The 24,008-nt window shown below is 30.7% G+C and overlaps 1 protein-coding gene across 1 annotated transcript in view; it reads right to left on the reverse strand.

The window, feature by feature from the left end:
- Positions 1–393: 393 nt before the first annotated feature.
- LOC120272154 (cinnamoyl-CoA reductase 1-like) overlaps positions 394–24,008 on the reverse strand; it is a 36,596-nt gene continuing 12,981 nt past the window's right edge. The window contains exons 1-5 of the mRNA XM_039278913.1: positions 3,816–4,092; positions 2,319–2,473; positions 2,043–2,225; positions 1,072–1,424; positions 394–670 (exon numbers count right to left, since the gene is read on the reverse strand). Of these exons, the coding sequence (XP_039134847.1) occupies positions 484–670; positions 1,072–1,424; positions 2,043–2,225; positions 2,319–2,473; positions 3,816–3,990 (1,053 nt within the window). The 5' untranslated portion in view covers positions 3,991–4,092 and the 3' untranslated portion in view covers positions 394–483. Of the gene's footprint in view, positions 671–1,071; positions 1,425–2,042; positions 2,226–2,318; positions 2,474–3,815 lie in introns of the transcript that reaches the window.

Below are 24,008 nucleotides of genomic sequence, written 5' to 3' on the forward strand. Positions count from 1 at the left end.
TTAAAAAGGTTTAGATGAGGGATTTGGAATTTTTTTCATTTTTACTTTTTAAAGCATATAAAATTAAAAATTATCCTATATATATATATATAGAATATAATAAAAATTAAAACCGGATCTAATTTAGATACCAATTTTTAATTTCTCCTGACCTGGATCTGACCAGGTTTTTATCTAAAAAATTCATTTCAGGTACTTGACTTTTTTTTTTTGGATCGGATATCCAAAAAATTTAAGTCGAAAAATTGGATACTGGATCGGATTATCGTATCTGGATTTTTTTCTCACCCCTATATATATATATATATATGTTTTATTTTACTAAAGGTGCATAAATCCATTAATAATTATTGCATATATTTTTTGATTAAATAGTTATCTCAGTTCTTTCTTGTTTGAAGAAATCTTTCATTTCATTTGGTCTTTTCCACAAGAGACAATTATTATGAGATAACAGTTAAATAGACTTGTGGCAGAAATATTTTAAAGAGAAGGAGTTCTTGGTGACGCAGGAAGCAAGTGGGCGGGAGGGAGGTGGCCCTTCTCTTGCAAGCTCTTCACTGTTTCATATAGGCTTTTTTTTATTGGTGTATACTCCAGTCCAAGTTCCTGAAGTCTTTGGTTTGAAAATTTGTAAGGATTAACCCTTGGGTGTACCTTATCTTCACACCTAAAACACAAGCCAAAATGAATAAATTGCTTAAGAATTTAAACATAATCAACAAGTGCAACCTCATCTAATTAAATATACACTCATTGCCTTTACGTTTGTTAAAATTTTTCTTAATAGACCTAGGCTTTTAGGTTTATTAATCCATGCATCTAACACAAAATAGAATGTGTTAAATATTTATGTCATTTTTTTTTTAATCTTAGCAAAGGTGCATATTTCAAATTATTTCGTTTATTATTGATGCATGTTTACATCCATAACCTACATATCCATTTTAGAAACATCTATTTTCATATTTTTTTAAAAAAAGTTATATTATAATATTTTTAATTAATGTACTACTATCTTCCTCAAATTAATGAAACATATATCTTTAATTTTAAAATCAAATTACTCACTCATTTGTGATGGGATACACTGGAAACATCTCTAAAAGCATTCGAACAAACTCGCTTCGATGAACCACTGTTGCCATGCAAAAATATCGCCCTGAAGCGTTAGAGTCTTCGTAAACAAGCACGTGAGCTTGAGCAACATCCTTAACATCAACTAGGGCCATGACAGCATTAGGGTAAACTTTCTTGGCTCCTCTCATGTAGGTGAGAACCCTAAAACAACTTGCATTCAATATTGGTTGTAACATTTGTCCTACTGTCAATGGAGGTACTACTACCACTAAGTCCAACTCTCTTTTTTTAGCCATGTCCATTGCTGCAAGTTCCGCCAATATTTTTCCATAGCAGTACCAATTCTGTTGATCAATTTTTTAACTGACTAATAATTCTTTGATATGTTTAAGTATAAGAAACATAATTAACTAATTTATTGCAGCAATGCTTTTATTTTTATAAATTAAATATGATCAAATATAAGAACAAAGCCATATATGGTTGCATAATATTTATGTGCACGTATGTTTTTGTATTCAAACAATTTTTTGATAGAGTAATTACTAGTTTGATAGCAATTAAGTGATAAATATAAATTTCAACGTATAATCTTTCATCCTGTGTCTTATTATGTTTATATTATTTTTGATTGAGTTGAGTCTGAATATAATGTTTGATTTATATCGATCTAATAATCTTATATGGTGATACAAAACTAACTTAATTTGATCAGTAACAGAACATTACTGTACAAAGTAAAATTCATATTTTTCTTCTTTAATCACTATATTAATCATGACAAATATTTTTAACAATCTTAGCTATGTAAATATGTCTCAAATTATATACCTCTAATTTTATCGGCTTGTGTGTTAAAATAAATTGTACCAAGTTTATTTGATATTAAATCTCCAAAAATTACTAAAAAATGGAGGTAAAATTAAGGAAAAAAATACTAGTGTTAATGTTAAGAAACAAACTTTAGTCTTCTTGCAATATTCAAGATCACTCCAGCAATTTTCATCCAAGACAGTGTCTGAGCTTCTGTTAGGGTTCATGTGAACAGCTCCAATTGAAGAAGTGAATACAAATCGACGAACACCGGCTTTCGCGGCCGCATTAATTGCATTCACTGTGCCTACAACCGCCACTTTCACCTTCTCCTACACCCACACAAAACAAAAAGAAGCTCAAATTAATTTACATGCATTTCAAAGTACAACAACAACATTACACAAAACTTATAAAGCACTTGCCGGGTCATTGGTCACCGGAGAAGCAACATGGAAGACTCCATCACAGCAGTCGAACGCCAAACAAACGCTTTCATAGTCCAACACATCGGCTTTGTACAATGTCAGTCTTCCCTCAGCTCCTTCCAATCCTTTCAAATGCAAGTTCTTCGGATCCTCTAAATGATTATTAACATAAATTACATATATATACATATATTATATGATGTTGGGTTCAGCTGATTTTCGTAGGCTAATTAATTAGAATAAATGGGCTCTAGCCCTAAGATAAAAAAGAAAAACTAGCCTCCACTCGACCAAGCACTCTTGCTTCTGCGCCAGGGTCGAGCTTACCCACTGTGTAGACATGATCAGGGCGATCTTGCCTCATGGCACTTGGCTCAAGGTGAGCCCTGAGGTGCAGGGTGGGCCAAATGGGGTCGTGACTCAATCTTTTTTGCACATATGTTAATATAATATACATACTCTCCATTTTTTTTAATTGTCACATTTTGTATGTCTTCTGTGTTCTTTTTTACTTGTCACATTAAAAACTTTGTGCATCATTAAATAATTTTTTTCTCAAATTTATCTTTTAATTTAATATACTTGTACAATTTTTAATAAATCAAAATCAACTAAGCATTAAATTATATTCTTCAAAGTTTTAAATAGGGGTAATTTTGGAAAGTAATGGATTTTTTTATAAAATATAGGTAATCAACTAATTTTAACCACATTTTCTTAATCGACCAGTTAAATGCGACAAACGGAGGGAGTATAAAATAAAAGAGATAATAGATATCCCTCACAACAATATATATATATATATATATATATATATTATATTTGACTATATTATACTATCAAATAATATTTATTATATAAATAAAATTATTAGATATAGTTTAAAGAATCTAGAGAAGTCATGTTTTGATTTTCTATAAATTACTACATGTAATTTAAAAAAATATATATTTTTAAAAAATATTTACAAAAATTTATTATTTGGTCACTTATTCTTTATAAATTTGTATATAAAATTAAGATAACTATGTTTTAAAAAAATATTTATCAATATATTATTTGATCCTGACTTTTAACAAATTTAAATATATATACTATAAAAATTATATTTTTTAAAATATTTATAAAAATTATTATTTGGCCTCTCAGGATTCTTTTTCACTTGGCCATTGAAAATAATCCCTCACTCCGTCTCTGCTCAAGTATACTTGTATTAACAGATGTGCCTGCCCCTCTTGCTGATGGGATTACCCAAGAATAAATATGTAATTTCATGTGATTTTGGATCAATAAATAAAAAACTTGACAAAAAATGTTTTAAGAGCATAGAAACCTTTAAATTAATTATAAAATTATAAATATAAATTTGATTTTTAATTAATGGTAGAATTAAATATAGACTTTCTCAACCTATTAAAAAAATTATATATATATATGCATAAGATATATTTAAACTCAAAAACAAAAAGTTAATAATAGAGGGGAGAATGAAACCGTTGTTTCGAACTGTTCCTCTAACGTTGTATCCCTTGAGAAGCAAGAGTTTCACAAGCCATGATCCGATGAATCCGCCGGCACCAGTCACACACACTGTCTGTTGCCGGAGATCATGATCGGCGGCCACCCGAATTGCATCTCCGTACGTGCGGGTATGAGAGATGGTGCTCATATTTGTTATGAAGAAATTTAGGAGGATTGAAGAGGGCGATGAGAACTCCTACTTCCTATATAGTGCTCAATTGGACCACCTTCACTGTTAACATAATGCTTAGAGTTGGTTGCCGTGGTTAACTTGTTATTTCATATTTTCATTTTAAATTATTAAGTTTTTTAAGATATCTTTCAATGTTAGGAATTTTTTTTTTTAAATATCTTTCGGTGCTAGGAAAGTTTGTTTAGACATTTAGGGCCGTTTGGTATGATGTAAAGTTGTTACTTTCCCTGCAAAGTAAGAGTAGTGAATCTATTTCAAGCGTTTGGTTCTTAAAAATAATATAATCTCCTTGTAATCACTTTCCACTTGACTAGGGAAAGTGATTCACATGGGGTGGTGTGAAAGTGTTTACACCGTTGGATGGGAAAGTTTGGTAATTGTCAAATTACCAAACTGCCCTTTATTACATAAAACTCTTTCTCGTTTGTTTTGTCTTTGAAAAAACCCTAACGCGATCATATTTCCAATTCGGCGGAGAGTTGTCGTTTCTTCTGAATCGGAGAAATCCTGGTAATATTTTTTTCTCAAGTTTGTTAGATTATTTTGTGCTAAATTTTTGTTAAATTTTTCTTGGTGTAAAATTCATATTTTAAATGGATCAAAGATAAATAAATTTCATATTTGTTTGGATAAAATTTTTATTGGAGAATTTTTGTTTTGATTAAATCAAATCTATGTTGAACTAGTGTGGATAATAAAACTTGGTGGACTTTGTTTTTGATTGATTTTTATAGGGTTTTTTTTTATGTATAAACCCTTGTAAAATCTTGATATTATATTCAGTCCTTAATTTTTTTCACAACCAAATCATTGATGAAAATATAGTTTACTTAAGCCATAAAAGAAAGTGAGATTTTTTTGAATGCCGAAAAACCCAAAAAACTTTTAAAATGATTACGTACTGCAGTAATGTCTATTTTAATGTGGTTTGTGATTTGGACATATTTTATGTTTTGGATAATTAAAACAATATGTCTAGACTTTGTCGTACTTTTGAGTTTGGATTATGAATTTATGGTAATACTTTGAGCTATTTATTAATGTGTGATTGTTCATATGGAATGTGTCATGAATATTTGTTGGATAATATCAATCAAGGCAATAGATGTAAGAATTGAAACAAATAAAATTGTATGATGGACAATTAGGAACACATGGTGGTTTAAATCTATATTTTTTTTAGTGTACTAAAAAAACATAAAAACCCCATTTGATTTTTTTTTTATTTATGAAGAATAGGTTAATTGTTATTTGGACTAAGTTAATAATATTATTAGAGTTGAATAAAAACCCAAATTTAGTAACTATAACAACTAAGGGCAAAAATGAGAATAAAACTAATTTTACATTGAAAACAAGTTCATACCAATTTTGAGAATTAAGTTTGCATGCAAAGTAATTACAATTTTGATTGGGATAACCAAACGTTGTAATGTTATTTTGCAGGTAAAGTAATTGCATGCAAAGTCTTTCTCTGCAAAGACTTTACATGCAATTACTTTCCCTGCAAAATGCCAAACGGGAGGGGCATTTGAATGGGAGCAATCTTGGGGATTCATTACCCATTCCCATGTTTAGTTGATATTTCAAGGTGGTAATCATTACCTTGAGGGGTTAATGATAACCCCCACAAAGTAATGGTTCATTCCCCCATATTGAGGGAATAAAAGAGAATGGAGGGTAATAGGTGTAAATTACTCATTTTACTCCTCACTAATATATGAATATGGGTATATTAATATAACAATATATTAATTTATTAAATAAATATAAATATATTGATATTAAAATAATTAATAATTAATTATAATAATCATATAATAATTATATTAAATAAATATTTATATTTTAATATAAAATGTATTAATATTAAAATAATTAATATTTAATTATAATAATTATATTACATAAAATATTTAATTTTAATATAAATGTATAAATATTAAAATAATTAATATTTAATTATAATAATCATATAATAATTATATTAAATAAATATTTATTTCAAATATAAGCCATTAAATAATTAATAATTAATTATAATAATTAAAATTTATTTAAAATATTTATAAACAATAAAAATTATTCATTTATATTAAGGGCATAAAAGTAACTTTACATCATATTTTTCATTACTTTTTCAATTCTCAATATATTACTCTTCTACTTTTCCCATTCTCAATAAATTATCTCTCCAACCAAACACCTTTTCATTACCATCCCTCTATCCATTCCTTTCCCCCGTCTTTCATTACTTCATTCCTCCTCATTCCATTACGGTAATTCAAACACGCACTTAAACTAGAAAACCTCTGTATAGTACAGTGGCTTGTCACATGGTAACGGATGAATAGATGCATCATCGAAACTTTGTGCTATAATACTGTAGTACTATTGTTCATTACTGTTTCTAGCCCAAATATTATTTAAACAGATCCTGAATGGGTCTCCTGTGGGAGGAGTCATATTCTTTCCCTTCAATTAAGGTTACATGGCGGATGAACTTTTTAGTTTGTTATGATTCATGCAAATCTTCTCGATGTGCACATGAATGGAAGATTTTCATTGTTTCATGTGGTGCATAGTCAAGTTAATAAGTCTTTAAGTAAACACTAAATAACTATAATTAGTACACTTCTATACTTTCCTGTCATTGATAAACCCTTAAATAGGGACAGCTTGCAGCTTTTTTTAAAAAAACAAACCGCTATTTAATTAGTTGATGAAAAACTTATAGTCTTGTGATGTCCATCTATATTTTTTTGTAAAATAAAATATAAAGTATAAAAAACAAAAAATCATTTGACATAGTTTATGTTTGTATTTGCAGTTTTATTAACTAAACGTTAATGTTAACTACATAAATATACACTCAAACTATTATATTTATGAGGCATATATACCATTAAATTACTTATATATATATATGTAGTAGTGAGCAAAACTGGATATCCGATCGGTTTTTAAAATAGGATTGGGTATCCGGTTTTTGGGATCGGCAAAAACTAGACCTGTATCCGACCGAGTTTAAACTAGGTAACAAAAATTGGGTATTCGGTTTAAACCGGATCGGATATCGGATATCCGAATTTAAGGGTTTATTTATTTTATATAACAACATTACATAAAAAAACAAATATGAAAAATTTATAACTTAGCATTAAACTCTAATATTATTCTTCACACAACAAAAGTCAAAACAAAAATAATAAAGAGTTTTATCAATCTTAGTTATATCAAATATGATCATTAGTTGCTAGAGAAAAGAGATTTAAATAGAAGCTAGAGAGAAGAAGTGAGAAAATCGCCGTTGGGCCCGGAGGCAGTGATTTGGAATTTTTTTCTTTTTTACATCTAACCCCTATAGAATTTAAATTTATTAATATATATATATATATATATATACACATTAATAAATTTCAATTTTGCAAGTGCTAAAAATAAAAAAATATCAAAATACCTAATCAAATAACTTGAAGAGTTATATACTTATATAGTTATATATATATATATATATAACTTTTAAAAAGGTTTAGATGAGGGATTTGGAATTTTTTTTCGTTTTTACTTTTTCGACCATATAAAATTTAAAATTATTATATATATATATATAGAATATAATAAAAATTAAAATCGGATCTAATTTAGATACCAATTTTTAATTTCTCCCGACCTGGATCCGACCAGGTTTTTATCTAAAAAATTCATTTCGGGTACTTGACTTTTTTTTTTGGGATCGGATATCCAAAAAATTTAGGTCAAAAAATTGGATACTGGATCGGATTATCGGATCCGAATTTTTTTCTCACCCCTATATATATATATGTTTTATTTTACTAGAGGTGCATAAATCCATTCATAATTATTGCATATATTTTTTTTATTATAATGAAGGATGATCCATTGGTTCTCTAGGGTTGCATAATAGTAGAAAATTTTGTATAAATTATTATGAAAAAAAATTCAATGCGTATAATTTTATTTACTTTTATTTTTTAAAATTATATATGTCATCGACGTGGGATCTATATGGAGGTACTAAAATTTGAAATATCCATTATTCTCATAAAATATTATTATATACATAGTTTATTTTTTTCAAATTATTTTTTTACTATTTACCAAATTAAAAGTGATATATATAATAAATTGTGCCCAGTTAAGTAAAAGATTCTTTATCCGTTCCTGTTGTGGACTCAAAAGAAAAATTAAATTTAAATTATAAAACTGTTTGCGATGTTGAGTATCATTTGGCAGTTATTAATAATGATATATTTTTTTATTATATTAGAGGATGGTCCCCAAGCTGCGTTAGTTGTTATTTTATTAATGGTAGGAAAATTTGTACACATTATTATGCAAAACGATGTGAGATATATACTTTTAATTTTTTTTAAATTATAAATTGTTTGTGATGTTTGGCATCATTTAACAGCAATTCATAATTATATTTTTTTTATTATATTGGAGTTTGGTGGCCAGCTTGCATAATATGTTTTTATATTAAAAAGTTATTTTGGTAGGAAAATCTGTTAAATTATTATAAAAGAAAATTTATGTGATTTGGGTTTTTTTTTTCCAAAACCGCCAAGCTACTATGAATCTATGATGTGATTTGCCATTATTTGTGGCAACTATTTATAATTATTTATTTAATTATTTGCCATTATTTGTGGCAACTATTTATAATTATTTATTTAATTATTTTAGTGGATGGTCTCCTCATGGAAACATCTTCGGATATATATATATATATGCCACCTGATACATATGCCATTGTGGCTGTTGCTTATGGATGCATTATCTTTTCTGTTTTTTATTTATTTCTTTTATTTATTTTTTTTTAATGTGGATAAAACATCACAATGCACAGGTTTAACCGCGGGTTGATTCACAGAATGTAAGGAATAGAATTATCAAGAATGTAATCTGTAAGTTATATCGATGGCAAATGTGCCCAATTTTTATTGGTTAACAAAACGGTAATTTAATTAGAATGTAACATTATCAACTTCAGGGATGTTATATTACCTATTATTATTTTATTAAAATATTTTTATTTGATAGGTATCAAATAAATCAAAGTTTAGAACATTTATTTATGTAAATATAAAAATTATTTAATAATAAATATTTTTATTATTAAAAAAAGTAAATTTTAATACAAAAATATTTAATTGTTATCAAAATATAATTTTAAATAGTTAAAAAAGTAATAATTAAATCAAACTTAGTTACTTTAAATAAATATTAAAATTTCCCTCCAATTTAATTATTTTTTATTTAAAAAATTTTATTCTAAAATATTTTTATATCTGATAAAATATTTGTTTTTTTTTTATTTTAAAATATTTACAAATTAGTATTTTACGAATTATATTCAACTTAAGATTATAATAGGGAAAAATCACATTCGTCAATGTAATGTGAGATTAACAACCTAAAGGCGTCGTTTTGTTCATGGATTCTTATATTACTGCAGGGATAGAAATATGATTACCAAGTTATATTGACGAGGATATGTGCAATTTTTGTTTGGTTGGTCAGGAAGTAACATTACAGGAAGTAACATTACAGTGTTTAGTTAGCGGAAAATGTTTTTACTAGAAATTATTTTTTTTACTAAAATACCTTAATCTAGGATTTAGATACACATCATATATCATGGTTAAACCAAACTTCTTTGGCTATTTGGTTTCTTTTTTCTTTTTTTGTTCAAGGACAAAATTGAAGATCTAGTTAATTAGTTAAAATTGGAAATAAACTTTTGGATTTTTAACAATAAATCCTTTACTCATAGTTAATACTCATACTCATTCTTCTATAGACAAACTTGAGCGATTTATGATCCTAAGTAAGATCGGTTCAAGATCATAGGATCATTTTCTATCTAATAGTAAGAGTTGTTGCATAAAACGTACTTCTACGTAATAGCCTCATAGATTCTATATCTATCTATTTGAAGAAGGAATCATGCATGGAAGAATATTCTTGTTTGCATTTAAAGGTACGTTGAAATTGGAACGAGACTACCAAGGGGCATTACTTGGAGTGCTACTACAAGTGCACATGAAGAATAATCAAAAGGGTTGTATTTGCAAGGGAAGGTGAATTCCCATCAATGTGTTATGTATGTTGAGTAATTAATGGGCATTAAAAGCATGTTGTGCCACCAAAGTTAACTGCAAAAACCTTTTTAATTGTCTTCTTTCCAAAATGAGGTTGAGCTTTATTATTTATAAGACATCACTTTGAAAGTCTAGCATGTATTTGAGAGTTGTTTTTGTCCATGTTCCTTCTCTTTCAGTCTGTTGATCAAAATTACCAAAAATAAACCAAAACTACAAGACATCACTTTGAAAGTCTAGCATGTATTCTACTACATCAACTAAATTAATCTAATGAACCAAAATTACCAAAATTCTTTCTTATCTATACGGTAGATTATATTTGAGCTATAAATAAACTGAAATTTATTTGGTTCCGTCAATTGCATAGTGGAACTGAAGATATGGAAACCCTAGCTCACATCAAGTTGAAAATGAATGCATGTTATTGTTACCATGAAAGGTTGACAATGTACATTACTTTCCCTAGAAAAGAATACATCAAATGTATGACACCCATGACAAGGATTTGATATATATAGCTCCAAACATCAAAATTTGAAACATATGGTGCCCACAGTTACAACTTAGAAGCCAACCCCAGCAAAGAAACAATTTTGAATCACTCTGTGTGTGTGTGTGTGTGTGTGCGTGTGTGTTTTAGTTGGAGTGAAGCCGGCTCCATCTTATCCTTTCTTAGTAACAAAAGATTGTTGGTTAGTTATGGACCATCACTGCTTTTGGTGATAAAAATCTGCAGTTGTCGCCATCCCTGAAAAGAATTCTATTGCACAAGGAAGAATATGAATCAGCTAAATTCTTTCTTTCTTTCTTTTTGTGATTTTGGTATGCTGCGCAACTCTGATTGAATCATGTTGGGTACTTGATGTATGAATGAACTTAGCGATAAGAAGAAATATTTTTGCAATGAAGCTAATGACCTGAGTACTTATTGGTATGATTTTTTGAACAAATTACCCAAAATTAAGAATTTATCTGGAATGATCGGTTAAAATTGGCGAGGTTTGTCCTGATTTGTTGATTAATGAATTGGATGCGTTGGGTGATCGATGATTACAATATAATGGCCATTGATAGTTCTGGTGTGGTTGATTTAATATGTCAATGAAAATTTATGATTAAGAACTGACATTGGCATTGTATTTTACTTGCACTGCCCAGAATAATATGAAAGATTGGAATTATGATACTTATTATTTTGTTACTTTTCTTTCATACTTACATATTGTGATCTTGTTGAATTCATTTTTGACTTGCTTTGCATGTCGTCCTCTTGTAAGATTCGTTATTTTCTTGCCTTCGATCATTGCTTGAAGATTTGTGTTTATGCTTATGTTAGTTTCCTTTTGTTGATTGATATTGGTGCGTGTGTGGTGTACCTTCTGGTGTTTTTGTTGTAATGCTCATTAGTTCTTTTCTATTTCCTTTATCTGTTAATTTGGAGCAGAGTGTATTTTGAATGATCGGTGATAAACAATTTTGAATCACTGTGTGTGTGTGTGTGTGAGAGAGAGTGTAAAACACCAATTGCCTTCTAATATAACAATGGACAGATTAGTTGTAAGGCCTAATTGATGATAATATGAAAAAAAGGCCTGATTTGCATGAAAGTTTGGATTAGGAAGCAGGTTTTGTTCATCAGAGATTCTTTTTCGCTTTTCTGATGGTTAGGTCAGAGAGGTTGGCAGAATGAGTCATCTCTTTTCGAAGTCATGCAATAATAGTCTGCAGAATTTGCCAATTGGTTTCGATGTTATGTAAGTATTATTACTTATAATTCTTTTATCATTGTTTATGTTTTTGGAATATCAATTTTATATTTATTTAATAGGTACATGATTCAAACAATAATGTCACTAGTCAAATCATCAAGGAGTGTGCATCAATGGTTCTAATTACAGTGAGCTATCAAGTGATTATTATGGTATTTTAAAGGAAATTATCAAATTAGAATATCCAGCACTTCCAATTTAAAAAGTTGTCCTCTTCAAGTGTGATTGGTTTGATCCAACTCCAAATGTTGGGAAGAAAGTTCATAAGGGCTACAATCTTGTTGATATCAACCATAAAAGAAGGTTTAACAAATATGAATCTTTCATTTTGGCAGAACAAGCATTTCAAGTATGTTATGCACCTTATCCAAGTATGAAGCGTGACAAGGTTGACTGGTGGGCTGTGTGTAGAGTTAAATCTAGATCAGTTATTGATATCCCTATAACTGATTTGCCATTCCAAGATGATGAAGTAGAAGTGCAATCGATTGATGCGATTGATGATGCAAGAATACCTTTAAATGATTCAAATGGTGCTTTTGTTGATGTAGATGATGGACATGATGATGTTGACTTAGAAGATGCAGTTGAACCTAATTTGCAAGAAACAGAAATGGAAGATGATGAAGATGATGAAGATGATAACATGTCTATTGATAGTGAATAGTGTTATTTTAGTTCTAATGCACTGAATATACTTTGCTTTTAATCTCACGTAGCATTTTGTAAGTCATGTTCTATTTTATCTACTGAGTATAATTTGCTTTAAACCTTATGTAGTATTATCTATGTTATGTTTTATTTTAATGTACCGAAAATAATTTGCTTTTAACTTTATGTAGCATTTTCAAAGTTTTTCTTTATAATATTATTATGCATTTGCAATGCTTTATTTGAATTTATTTATTATTGTTAAATTTATAATTTATATATGTCAATTTAGTTATTTTTGTAGACATGCCTAGAGGTAAAGGAAGGATAGGGCCATATCGAGGAGAAAGGTCTGGTGGGATGCACACTAATCCTACAAATGAAGAGAACTTAACAAATCCTTTAAATGTCATTCAGCTTAATGATACAGCAACTGAGACCCCTAATCCCATAAATGCATCTTGTGATATTGCAAACAATTACCCAAATCATACAATTTCAACTCCTACTAGATCCCAAGATAGTAATGATCCAGTTGGTGTAACAGCTAATGGGGGTAGACTTCGCATCGTGGTTGTGAATGGATTGTAAGAAGTTTTTGTTTTAAATATAACTATATGATATAATATATGAACACATTTACATGCTTATAATTATAACAGATTAGAACCCTCTAGCAAATTATTCACGTGTGATAACAAAGGTGTTGAAACAAAAGGTGGACACTAATGGCTACATATGGAAAACAATTTCACAAGCTACAAAAGATTTTTATTTTGAGGAGTTTAGGGTATTTTTATTTTGAATTCAAGTTATTTATTTCATTCCATTTTTCGTTATTGAATATCAACAAGTCTATTGTTTTGCAGAATCATTGTGTGTGGGATTCTTCAGTGGAGGCACAAGTGAATGTGGCATGGGTTGTGAAAGCTTCACAACGATACAGTGATTTTTTGCGAGATATAAGAAATTCTGAAAAGAAACCAGAATACATGTCAGATGATGTTTGGAGACATTGGAAAGCCTCTTGGGATAAACCTAAATTTAAGATGAAATGAGAAGAAAATTCAAATAATCGAAAGAGCATTGCAGGACTGTCATCTCATACTGGAGGGTCAGTATCTAATGTTGAACATGGCAAAAGACTTGTAAGTATAAATAGAATTTATTTGTATGATGAATGAATTTTTGTTGGTTGCAATATAAATAAAATTAACTTGCATGTTATATGAGTTTGTGCTTGTTGTACTATAAAGTAAAGTGCTTCATTTTTATTTATGTCTAAACTTACATATGCTTTTATTGTTAACTAAATGATTATATATAGTCAAAATGTATATATTTTGAATGTTATAAGCATCTTCATTAGGATGGATGTGTTCACACCATGAGTGGTTTTTTTATTTATTACCACTAAAAAGCATGATGGACAAACCTTGTTTACATATGTTTTTTTTATTAATGTCTAAAATTTCATATGATTTTATGGTTAACTAAATAATCATAGCTAAAGCATATATTTTTTCTATGTTATAGGCATCTTCATTAGGCCATATGCCTTCACCACATGAGTTGTTTCTTTTTACTCATACTAAGAAGCATGATGGACAAACTTTTTTATTTGATGAAATGTCTAAATCACTCAATGTAAGTTTTTAAAGTCTTTTAAATCATCATGAATTTTTCATTTTACTTTTCATAGTTTATTTGTAATTATTTATTTATACATTTTATATTATGCATATAGGATAAAGTATTGAGCTTGAGAGAGGCACCTCAAGCAATTTCTGAATCTAGAAATGGCAATGCTCAACCAATAGATGAGGTTGCACTTTATTATGAGGCAGTTGGTGGTGAGAAAAAGAGAAGGGTGTATGGTCTTGGATCTCAAGCATCTTATTATTATGGTGGTAATACAAATGCAAGCAAATCAAGTGCTACCTCTTTTGAGTCACAAAATCAAGAGGAGCTTCAAAATGAGTTGGCAACTATGAAGAAGAAGATATAGGCTTAAGATAATTTGATAGTTGATTTGAAAAGAACAATAGAGATGTTGTGTAATCACGTATGCCTCCTCTACATGAAACACAAAATGCAAGTAACAATCAACCAGAGGAGTGTGAAGGCACAAGAGATTGAGATGGAGATGGAGATGGAGATGGTGGTGAAGATCCTGGACTTTTATAAATATTTGTGCTTTAATTGCTACTTTATTTTTCTTGTCTAACTTTGGGTATTTTTTTTTGTATTGTTAATTGTTGTTGATGTCTTACATTCTTATGTAGTGGTATTGTTGATATCCTAAATACTTACGCATTGCTATATTTTATTTATAGAATAATTTATAAAAATATTAGAGATTGCTATTTTTAAATTATATTTGAATTTGGGATTTAATGGATGTAGCTTCAATTAATTGCTTATCGAATACCCAGGAATTTTAAATTTTAACATTAGAATTACCCAGGTATTACACAAGGAATTTATATAATTCACAAAAGAGTTACCTAGGGATTACTCAGGAATTTTATATTATTAATAGGATATTTACCCAGGGTTTACCCAGGGATTTTCTATTATTAAAGATATATTTACCTAGGACTTACCCAGGGATGTTTCGTGGGGACATTTACCCAGAGGTTCCCCAGAGATTAATTCGTGGCTAATTCCTGGTGTTTTATCAAATCCCAGGAATTAATTAGTTAGCGATATCAATTATATACCCAGAGCTTGATCCGTGGGTAATTTACCTAGGGATAAGAAATTTTGTGGGTAATGTTTTACCCACGAGCAATTTAGCTAGGGCCTCAAATCCCTGGGTATTCCCTAGGTAAACAGATTTACCCAGGGATTTTTATAGTGTTACCCACAGAATTATCTGTAAGTAAATTTTTACTTTCTTGTAGTGCCTCTTGATACGTGGTAGGAGTATCCTCAATTATAAAGGCGACAAAATCATCACCTAAATTCCTTCCAACTCTTCCTTTCTTGCTTCTTTATGTTCTTGATAGCGACACAAGTGTACATGCCGATCTTGTAATAAAGTGCTAAAGAGAAGTATATCGATCCACGGAAAATAGAGTCTATTAGTACTAATCCAAATTCTGAAAAGTAGCCTATGCAAAGATGTGATGTGTGAAAACAAATAAGAAGAACAAAAACAAAAATCAAGTATACGAAAACAGAGACGGCTGAATAAGCAAGAGGAAATGGGATGCTCAGGCATAAACTTTTCCTCTAGGGTTTTATAAGTCCAAGACAAGGGTTGTAAGCTAGCAATCCTATTTGAACCGAAAAAAATCCTAAAATATATTATCCCCTCTTGTAAGGTGAATAGTAAGGAATCCAGTATAATGCTGATATAGATACCCCACAATTACATTGCACAATATAAAATCTCAAAAGGAATTAACAAGAATTCAATAAGTAGATAAACCTTCTTTCGAAGTGATTTCCCCTAATCCCATAGAGAGTAGAAATATGATTTCTCCTTAAATCTACTACCTATGATTTCCAAGAGTATAGAATTACTTTCTAATTCACTTGCGAGGATTATGGGAAAGAACACTCGACTCTAAAGTCTCATATTTCTAGGCTTACTCAAAAATCCCCTTTAATCATAGCTTGCCTATGCTAGGTTGGTCTTTTGACTAGTCACACAAGAAAATCATACAAGAAACTAGGGTTTTCGCCTCGATAGCAATCAAGACATTGAAAACTCATGATTGAATTCAAACAATATGTATTGCAATTAGAAATCAATTAAAAGCATAAAGATCAACAACCAATGTTAAAATGAATCAAACCGTAAAGTTCATCTATGCCCAAGCATCTACAAAATTAGTTCTCCATTAAAGGAGAACCATAATACAATTAACAATAGGTAATATAAATCAATGAAAACATAAAAACCCTCTTCTCAATTGTACCCTTGATGATTGCCGTAGAACTTCCCAAAAACCTTCCAAAGACACCGCGAAGACTCTCTTTGATGGCTCCAATCTCTATCCTCTAAGGTAGGCCAGTTATTTCCTCCTGATGATTCAGCTCCAAAGGTCTGGAGAAAAGCATCCTTTCTTTTTCTTGGCTTTGGCCTCAAAAGATTCAAAAGATCCTTTCAAAATCCTCATCATAAATATTTATATCTAGCCATTTAGGACCTACTTATGAGATGATGGGTCGCACGCCTTACGAGATCACTTGTGGCTTGACCTGTTCTTCCATTGTTGATGCCAAGAGAGCTCCATTTTCTTAATTTTGGCTCTTTCTTACTTCTTTTGACTTTCTCTCATCTTTAAGTATTACACGATAACTAAAAATATAATTTACACCATATTTAGCATCGTATTCCACAAAAGTACTCTAATACATATCTAATGAGTGTATAAAATAATATTAAATAATGTATAAATTTACACTCATCAGTTCATGTACAGGAATACGAATTAACCCAAAAGTGGAGCTAGAGGTTAGAGGTACAAAAGGAGTGGGACTAGAGGCTAATCTCAGAGGGAAGATATTCTCACAATAGACAGTGTCTCTAGCTTCAATGATTGTATTTCTAGCTATTTCACTCATCTTTGAGTTAATAACTAAGAATCTCCCAACATTGTTTTCTAGGATATACCCTACAAACACTGCATCAAGGGTTTTGGGACCTATTTTTCTAATTCTAGGATTAGGGATTTTAACCTTAGCTAGATACCCCCACACTTTGAAGTAGTTAAGTTGTGGGACTCTTTCTTTCTCCAAAGTTCATAAGGTGTTGTGCTACAGTCTTATAAAGGAATCCGATTCAAGATAAAGCAAGCTGAGAGTAGAGCCATCCCCCACAAGTTCTCGAGTATACCAGAACTTAATAGCATTGCCTTTATCATGTCCATCAATATCCAGTTTTTCCTTTCAGTAACCGCATTGGACTCAAGAGTGTAAGAAGTAGTAAACTCATGCACAATCCCACTTTGTTCACAAAATGAAGATATAGAATTTGAAGTATACTCTCCACCTCTATCAGATCTAAGAACCTTAATGGTCTTGCCTAGTTGGTTTTAAGCTTCGGCTCTAAAAATCTTGAACTTGCCAAGGGCTTCATCTTTAGATTTGAGCAAGTAGGTATAACAGAATCTGGAATGATCATCGATAAAAGATAATGAAATAACAGTTTCTTGCTCTGGTAGGAGGTCTACAAGAATCTCACACATCACTATGGATCAAAATCAAGAAGATCAGAGTTTTAGTTGATGTGTTGGAAAGGTTTCTTAGGTAATTTGGCTTAAACACAGATATGATATTTAGAACCTTGATCAATATTGGATTTACAAATTAGTTTAAGGTTCATCAACCTTCTAATGGTTCCAAAGTTCACATGACCCAATCTTTAATACCAAATATCATGAGACTCAACATTCAAAACAACAGATCAAGAAGAAGGATAATCAAAACTTTCATTAAAGGATAAATCATAAGGTTCACATATATTGAGTTTGAACAGATCTCCAGATACAAAACCTTTGCCAACAAAAAGATTACTTCTAGAGATTACAAGGCGATTTGACTCAAGTACAATCTTTTATCTAGACTGAATCAAAAGTGAACCACTTATCAAATTTTTCCTAATGTCAGATACATGCTGAACGTCTAATTGGGTGAGTACTTTTAAAAAAAAAATCATCTTCAAATCAGTCCATCCCCTCTCTAGCACATGTGCTACCGATCCATTTCTAAGAGTTACACATCCTCTACTTGAGACCTGATAAGTGAAGAACCAGAAATGTTCAGCACAGATGTGGACGTTAGCACCAGAATCAAGAAACCACTTTAGGTTTTGGCAAGTCAAATTGATAGAAGGAATAAAAGAAACAAACCTAAAAAGGAGGGTTCACCCATTTCAAGCACATTTACTTGTGGTTTGGGTGGACCAGAGGTTTTCTTGATAAGTTTAGTCTTGCCAAATAAGCAATCACAAGAAATATGGTTTGTTCCACCACAACAAAATAGTGTTTAGGATTTTTCTCTAAAGGTTTGGGTTTCTTAGAGTTTTGAGGACGTGAGTGGGAAGGCTTTTCCTTGGCCTTAAAGGATTTTCCTTTAGGTGAAATTTGGTAACAATTACAAGAAACATGGGTTGTAGCGACTCAAGTTGATAGTGGATTTTCGAGATCAGTTGCTTTTTTGTGACAATCCAAAAAGAGCCATGAAAGTAATGTTACTTCCATCATTTGCCATTTTTAAAAAAAAATATAATACACTATATAAAAGAGAACCATTAATACAACCATGGTGGGGCGGAGGCACGGAGCTCTTCACGATGGCGAAAAAGAAGGCATCGTTCTCCATGCGACGCAATCTCCTGTTCATCGTCTTCTTCTCTGTCCTCCACTTCATCCTCGCTCTCCTATGGATCAACTCCAATTGCTTTTCTTCCAAGATTCTTCTTGGTAACCCTAAAACTGAAATCCTAAGATCGTTTTTCTCTTTCTTGCCCATGCTCATTTGCCTCTTGATTTCCTCTGGCATTGATTTTTTTAGATAGTCTACGGTCTCTATTTCCAAGATTTTTTTGGCATTGATTATTTTCTCGGGGGATTTTTGGTGTTTGGTAGAATGGCAAAGTGGGGTAGTTCTCGATTTATGTTCATTCTGTGCCTGGATTCATGTTTAGCAAGGCGACATCGAGATCCCCTTTCTTTCATGGTTGTCAGATTGATAATACACTACAAAAAATTATATTTTTAGTGATAACCAAAGTTGTTACTAAAAGCAGTAATTTTTGTCACTATTAGTAATAATGACCAATTTTTGAGGTTGGTACATCTCGTCACAAGTACCTCCATAGCAAATACAATACTGACCCACTTTAAAATCTTGGCCACAATTACATAAAAATTTATGATCAAATTATTGTCAGTAAAAATTTCAATATTTGTGATAAAACTATGTGGCTACAAATAATCAAAATTTTACGCCTAAATTGTTGCCGTCAAAAACATTGGTATTTGTGATAAAACTATATTGTCACAAAAATCTTACTATTTGAGATAATTTTGTTAGCACAAAAAATGCGAAATAGTGATGTATAAAATGATCACAATAGTTCATTTTATTGTGACACCATTGTTGACACTAAAATGATTTAAAATGATAACAAAATATTTTTTTGTCAAAAATAATATTTTTATTGGTGACCAATACTTCATCACTAATGTTGTTTAGAGATAGTGTCATGTGTTTATTATTGTCACAAATAAAATTATTAATTTAACAATAATGTTGTCACTAAATAAATTTTTTTAATATTATATAAAAATAGATAAATTTCACTAAAAAGTACAAAATTCTTATTTCAAATATATAAAATTGGAAATTTAAATATCCAAAAATACAACTATAAAATTATCCTAAACTATTCTCTAATGTAAATTTGGAGATGAAGACTATGCATTTGAATTTCCTTTTCGTTTTTCATCCTCAGCTACCGCTAGAATTCAACTCCTTTTTTGGTACTTAATGTTATTCTCGCTTCTTGATGCTTATTCTACATATTTAGACAAAAATAAGAATCTAATAAAATAATTTTATAATTTTCAAAATATTTTAATTTAATTACAACTTTCATACCATTATTTCTTCTCAATTGAGAAAAGACAAATTCCATGTTATATTTGGCTTTTTGTTGTTTTAAATAAATAACACAGTCCTACTATTAGCCTAAGATTTAAAGTGCTGAAAATAAAAACAATGACAAATAACCATCTTTGAAAAAATCCAATAAACCTAACTTTGAAGATGAAAAAGATAAAGCATAACAACAATTATCTCTTATTCTTTGCATAAAGGAAGCAAAAGAATTTAAGAAAAGGAAAAAAAGCAAATCTTCTAACCATCAATGATATGCATCTCTACATCTTGAGCAAGTTGAGTTACTTTGTTTCTCCGAATCAAATAAAGCCAAATCATTACCACTGATCTCCTTAGACACATAAGTACTCAAGGTTGGGCTATCTTTGTTTATTCCTTTTATATGTTAAGTTCATTCAGGATATATGTCATTTTTAAATTTATTTTTTTAAAAGAAATTTACATTATCCATATTTTGTTTTGTGAGATTTTGTAAATATCTGTTTAATTTTGATTTTAATTTTAAAATTTTTCTCTAATACTATATATCCTAGGTATGATCTAAATTGAAGGCCTGTTTCTAAGCCTTATAATATAAATTTTAAGTATTGGATAAATTATAATTTTAGAAACTTTTTAAATTTCATCTATAATTACTTAAAACACCTAATAAATTTTTAAAAATCTATACATAAATCTTGAGATTGGGTACGAAAAATAGACTTTATACTAATTTATAAAAGACTGTGGGCACTACAAGTTTAAATTTTTCTTGTATCTAAAATTGTCGACATAAAAGGTAAACACATAATTGTGATAGATACTAAATTGTTATAATTGAAAATGTAATAGTGACAAAATAATTAGACATCACAACTAATATAAACTATAGTTCCAATTAACTTTTTTTTATAATAAAAAAGGGGAAATTACTGTTTACCCCTCAGGAATTTTAAATCTTCGCATACAGCCCCTGCAAGTTTCAAATACCCCAAACAGCCCTTCACTTGCTTTTTGCCCCCTGTAGGACACCCGAGCATTGTCCATGTTGTGAAATTCCTTCTATGCCCTTGAAATTGGTAGGAAAAAACCGTCCAATCACATCATATCAAACCGTTTTGCATACCTTTCTGTATTATTTTTTGCATTTGTTTTCTCAAACAAAGTTTGGAAGACTCATCACCTTGGATTGTTGGAATTCTGTCGGTTGCCCAATAAAGTGAGAATTTCTTCCTTTCTCTCACATTGATCATCCTGCGAGAGAGAGTAATAATTTATACAAATGCAGGTTTATTATGGAGAGTTTTTATGCTATTACTAAATACAACGGTGAGGGACCAGTGCTAGTGTTCACGGCGCTGACTTCTTGGGAATTAGTGTTAGTGGAGATATGTGAGTGATGGGGTCTGAATTAATGTTTTTCATGTCAGGGTGAAGTTTGTCACACCCGATGGACATAAAATAGTTTGTCCAATAGAAAATGAGATTGACTTCTTGCGCATGTGTCACGTGTACTCCCTTTTCAAATACGCTGCACTCGATCTAGTGGTTGAGACAGATGATGTGTCATTGTCGCATCCTACTGAAATGATTTCTTCTTGTTGTAAAGTTCTTCTCCTTTATGTTTTATCTTTACATAGTCGTAGAAGTTAATTATTGCCTAATTATCCTAGTGTCCGCTTAAAACCATATGTTTTCCCTTAAATAATCAAGTTTTTGCTTAAACCATATGTTTCTGCATAAAATTAAACAAAACCGTAAGCTTTGCTTTGTTATCCATTTCCAATCCCAGTTTCCATTTAAAGTTGTCCAGTTTCGGTTTAAAATTATCTAGTTTCCCTTTAACAATATTCTTTTCCATTAAAGATTTTATGTTTCCTTTTAAAATATTATTTTACTGTTTAAATTATCTACTTTCCATTTAAGCTTTTGTGTTTCCGCTTAAAATATTGACGTTTCTCTCTTAAACTGAAGTAATGGCAGGAATTCGAATTCTGCGAGCTTATCCATTCCACCTCATGGTGACCTGAATGGTGTGTCATGCCTTTCTTCCTCATTAGATCAATCCGAGGTGTTGTCGTTGGATATCGGACAACATTTTGTAAGTGTTGAAAATTTCAGAAATGCACTTCATAATTTTGCTATCAAACGGAATTTCGACTTCAAATTCATAAAGAATGAAAAACACCAGGTGACTATAGAATGCGCTATCGTTAGTTATCCATGGTACCTTCATGCATCGAAGGAATATAATAAGAATACTTTCAGAATCAAGACAATACACCCGACACACATTTGCAGTGGTAGAATTAAATCGGTGTCTCATCCAAAAGCGTCCAAAAAATGGGTAAGCGCATGAGTCATTCAGAAGCTCAAAGAGCAGCCTTTGTACAAGGCCATCGACATTGAAAATGACATGTTACAGGAACATGGTGTCCACATTCCATACAAGCAAACTTGGTTGGGTAAAGAGTATGCCCGGGTGATTCTTGATGGCAGCGATATCTCCAGCTACAATTTTTTGCTTTGATACGAGGATAAGGTGGTTGAGACAAACCACGGCAGCATTGCAACTGTGGAAAGAGAGATTAAGCATTTTAAACGTCCATTCTTTTCTTTCTGTGCTTGTATCATTGGATTCAAGAGGGCTTACATGCTACTACTGTTTCTCGATGGTACCCACCTTCTTGGAAAGTATCAGGGTACTCTATTGGGTGCCACAGGCAAAGATGGAAATAATAGTTTTTTTCATGTCGTCTTCGATATTGTAGACAACGAGACCGATGCCAATTGGACGTGGTTAATTTCGAACTTAGGTGATGCTTTATATGATGAAGGAGATTATGAAGAGATAATTACATTTATGTCGGACAAGTCTAAGGGTCTTGTGAACGCCATTGCAAAGGTCTTCCCCTCTTTCCCACATGTATACTGTCTCTGACACTTGGATGCCAATTTTATGAAAGCCAATGTTAGACTTAGGAAGGCATTGAAGGAGGAGTGCTGGTCTATATACTTTCGTATTGCGTGGGTATCCACGGTTAAAGAATTCGATGATACCATGAATGAACTGTAGGCCACATCACCCAAAGCATATCACTGGTTGATTAATAAATCAGATATGTCATATTGGTTGAATTATCTGTTTAGAGGTAAACGTTGGGGCAAGATGTATTCAAATATTACAGAGTTGTTCAATGCATGGATCAAAGAAGCTCGGTATTTATCGATGACGAAAATGGTCGACTCCATATGGTATTTGAATATTGATTTTATTTAATGCTTAAAAATGGTTATTATCCTTTAAACTTGCTTGTTTCTGATTAAATAATGTTGTTTATGTTTAAGTGTAAAGGTAATCACTTAATGTAATTTGTTATCATTTAAAAATGTTTGTTTCCGTTTAAATTTCAGTGTCTTAGCTTAACAGTGTTTTAGTATACGTGTTCTACGTTATACAGGTTCAAGCTGATGCGCATGTTATACACCTGTTGTGAACAAACGAACAAATGGGAGACCTACTTATGCCCGACATACATTCGAAAGTAGAGCTACTTGTTGTGGAAAGCCAAAATCTTCGTGTTGATCGTTGTGTCAATGAGTGTTATGAAGTGAATGACCAGTGTAGCAACTCCGAAGATCTATCGCATTAAACTTGCTCATATCGTAGATGGCAAGTTTATGGTATCCCATGCAAAGATGCTTGCGTTGCAATAATGCATACAGACACCAACGTTCATCGATATATTAGCAGCTACTTCACCGTCGACAATTACAAATTGGCGTATAAGGAAGCTATTTTCCC

The sequence above is a fragment of the Dioscorea cayenensis genome, chromosome 11, assembly GCF_009730915.1.
Source record: "Dioscorea cayenensis subsp. rotundata cultivar TDr96_F1 chromosome 11, TDr96_F1_v2_PseudoChromosome.rev07_lg8_w22 25.fasta, whole genome shotgun sequence".
Taxonomy (NCBI): Eukaryota; Viridiplantae; Streptophyta; class Magnoliopsida; order Dioscoreales; family Dioscoreaceae; genus Dioscorea; species Dioscorea cayenensis.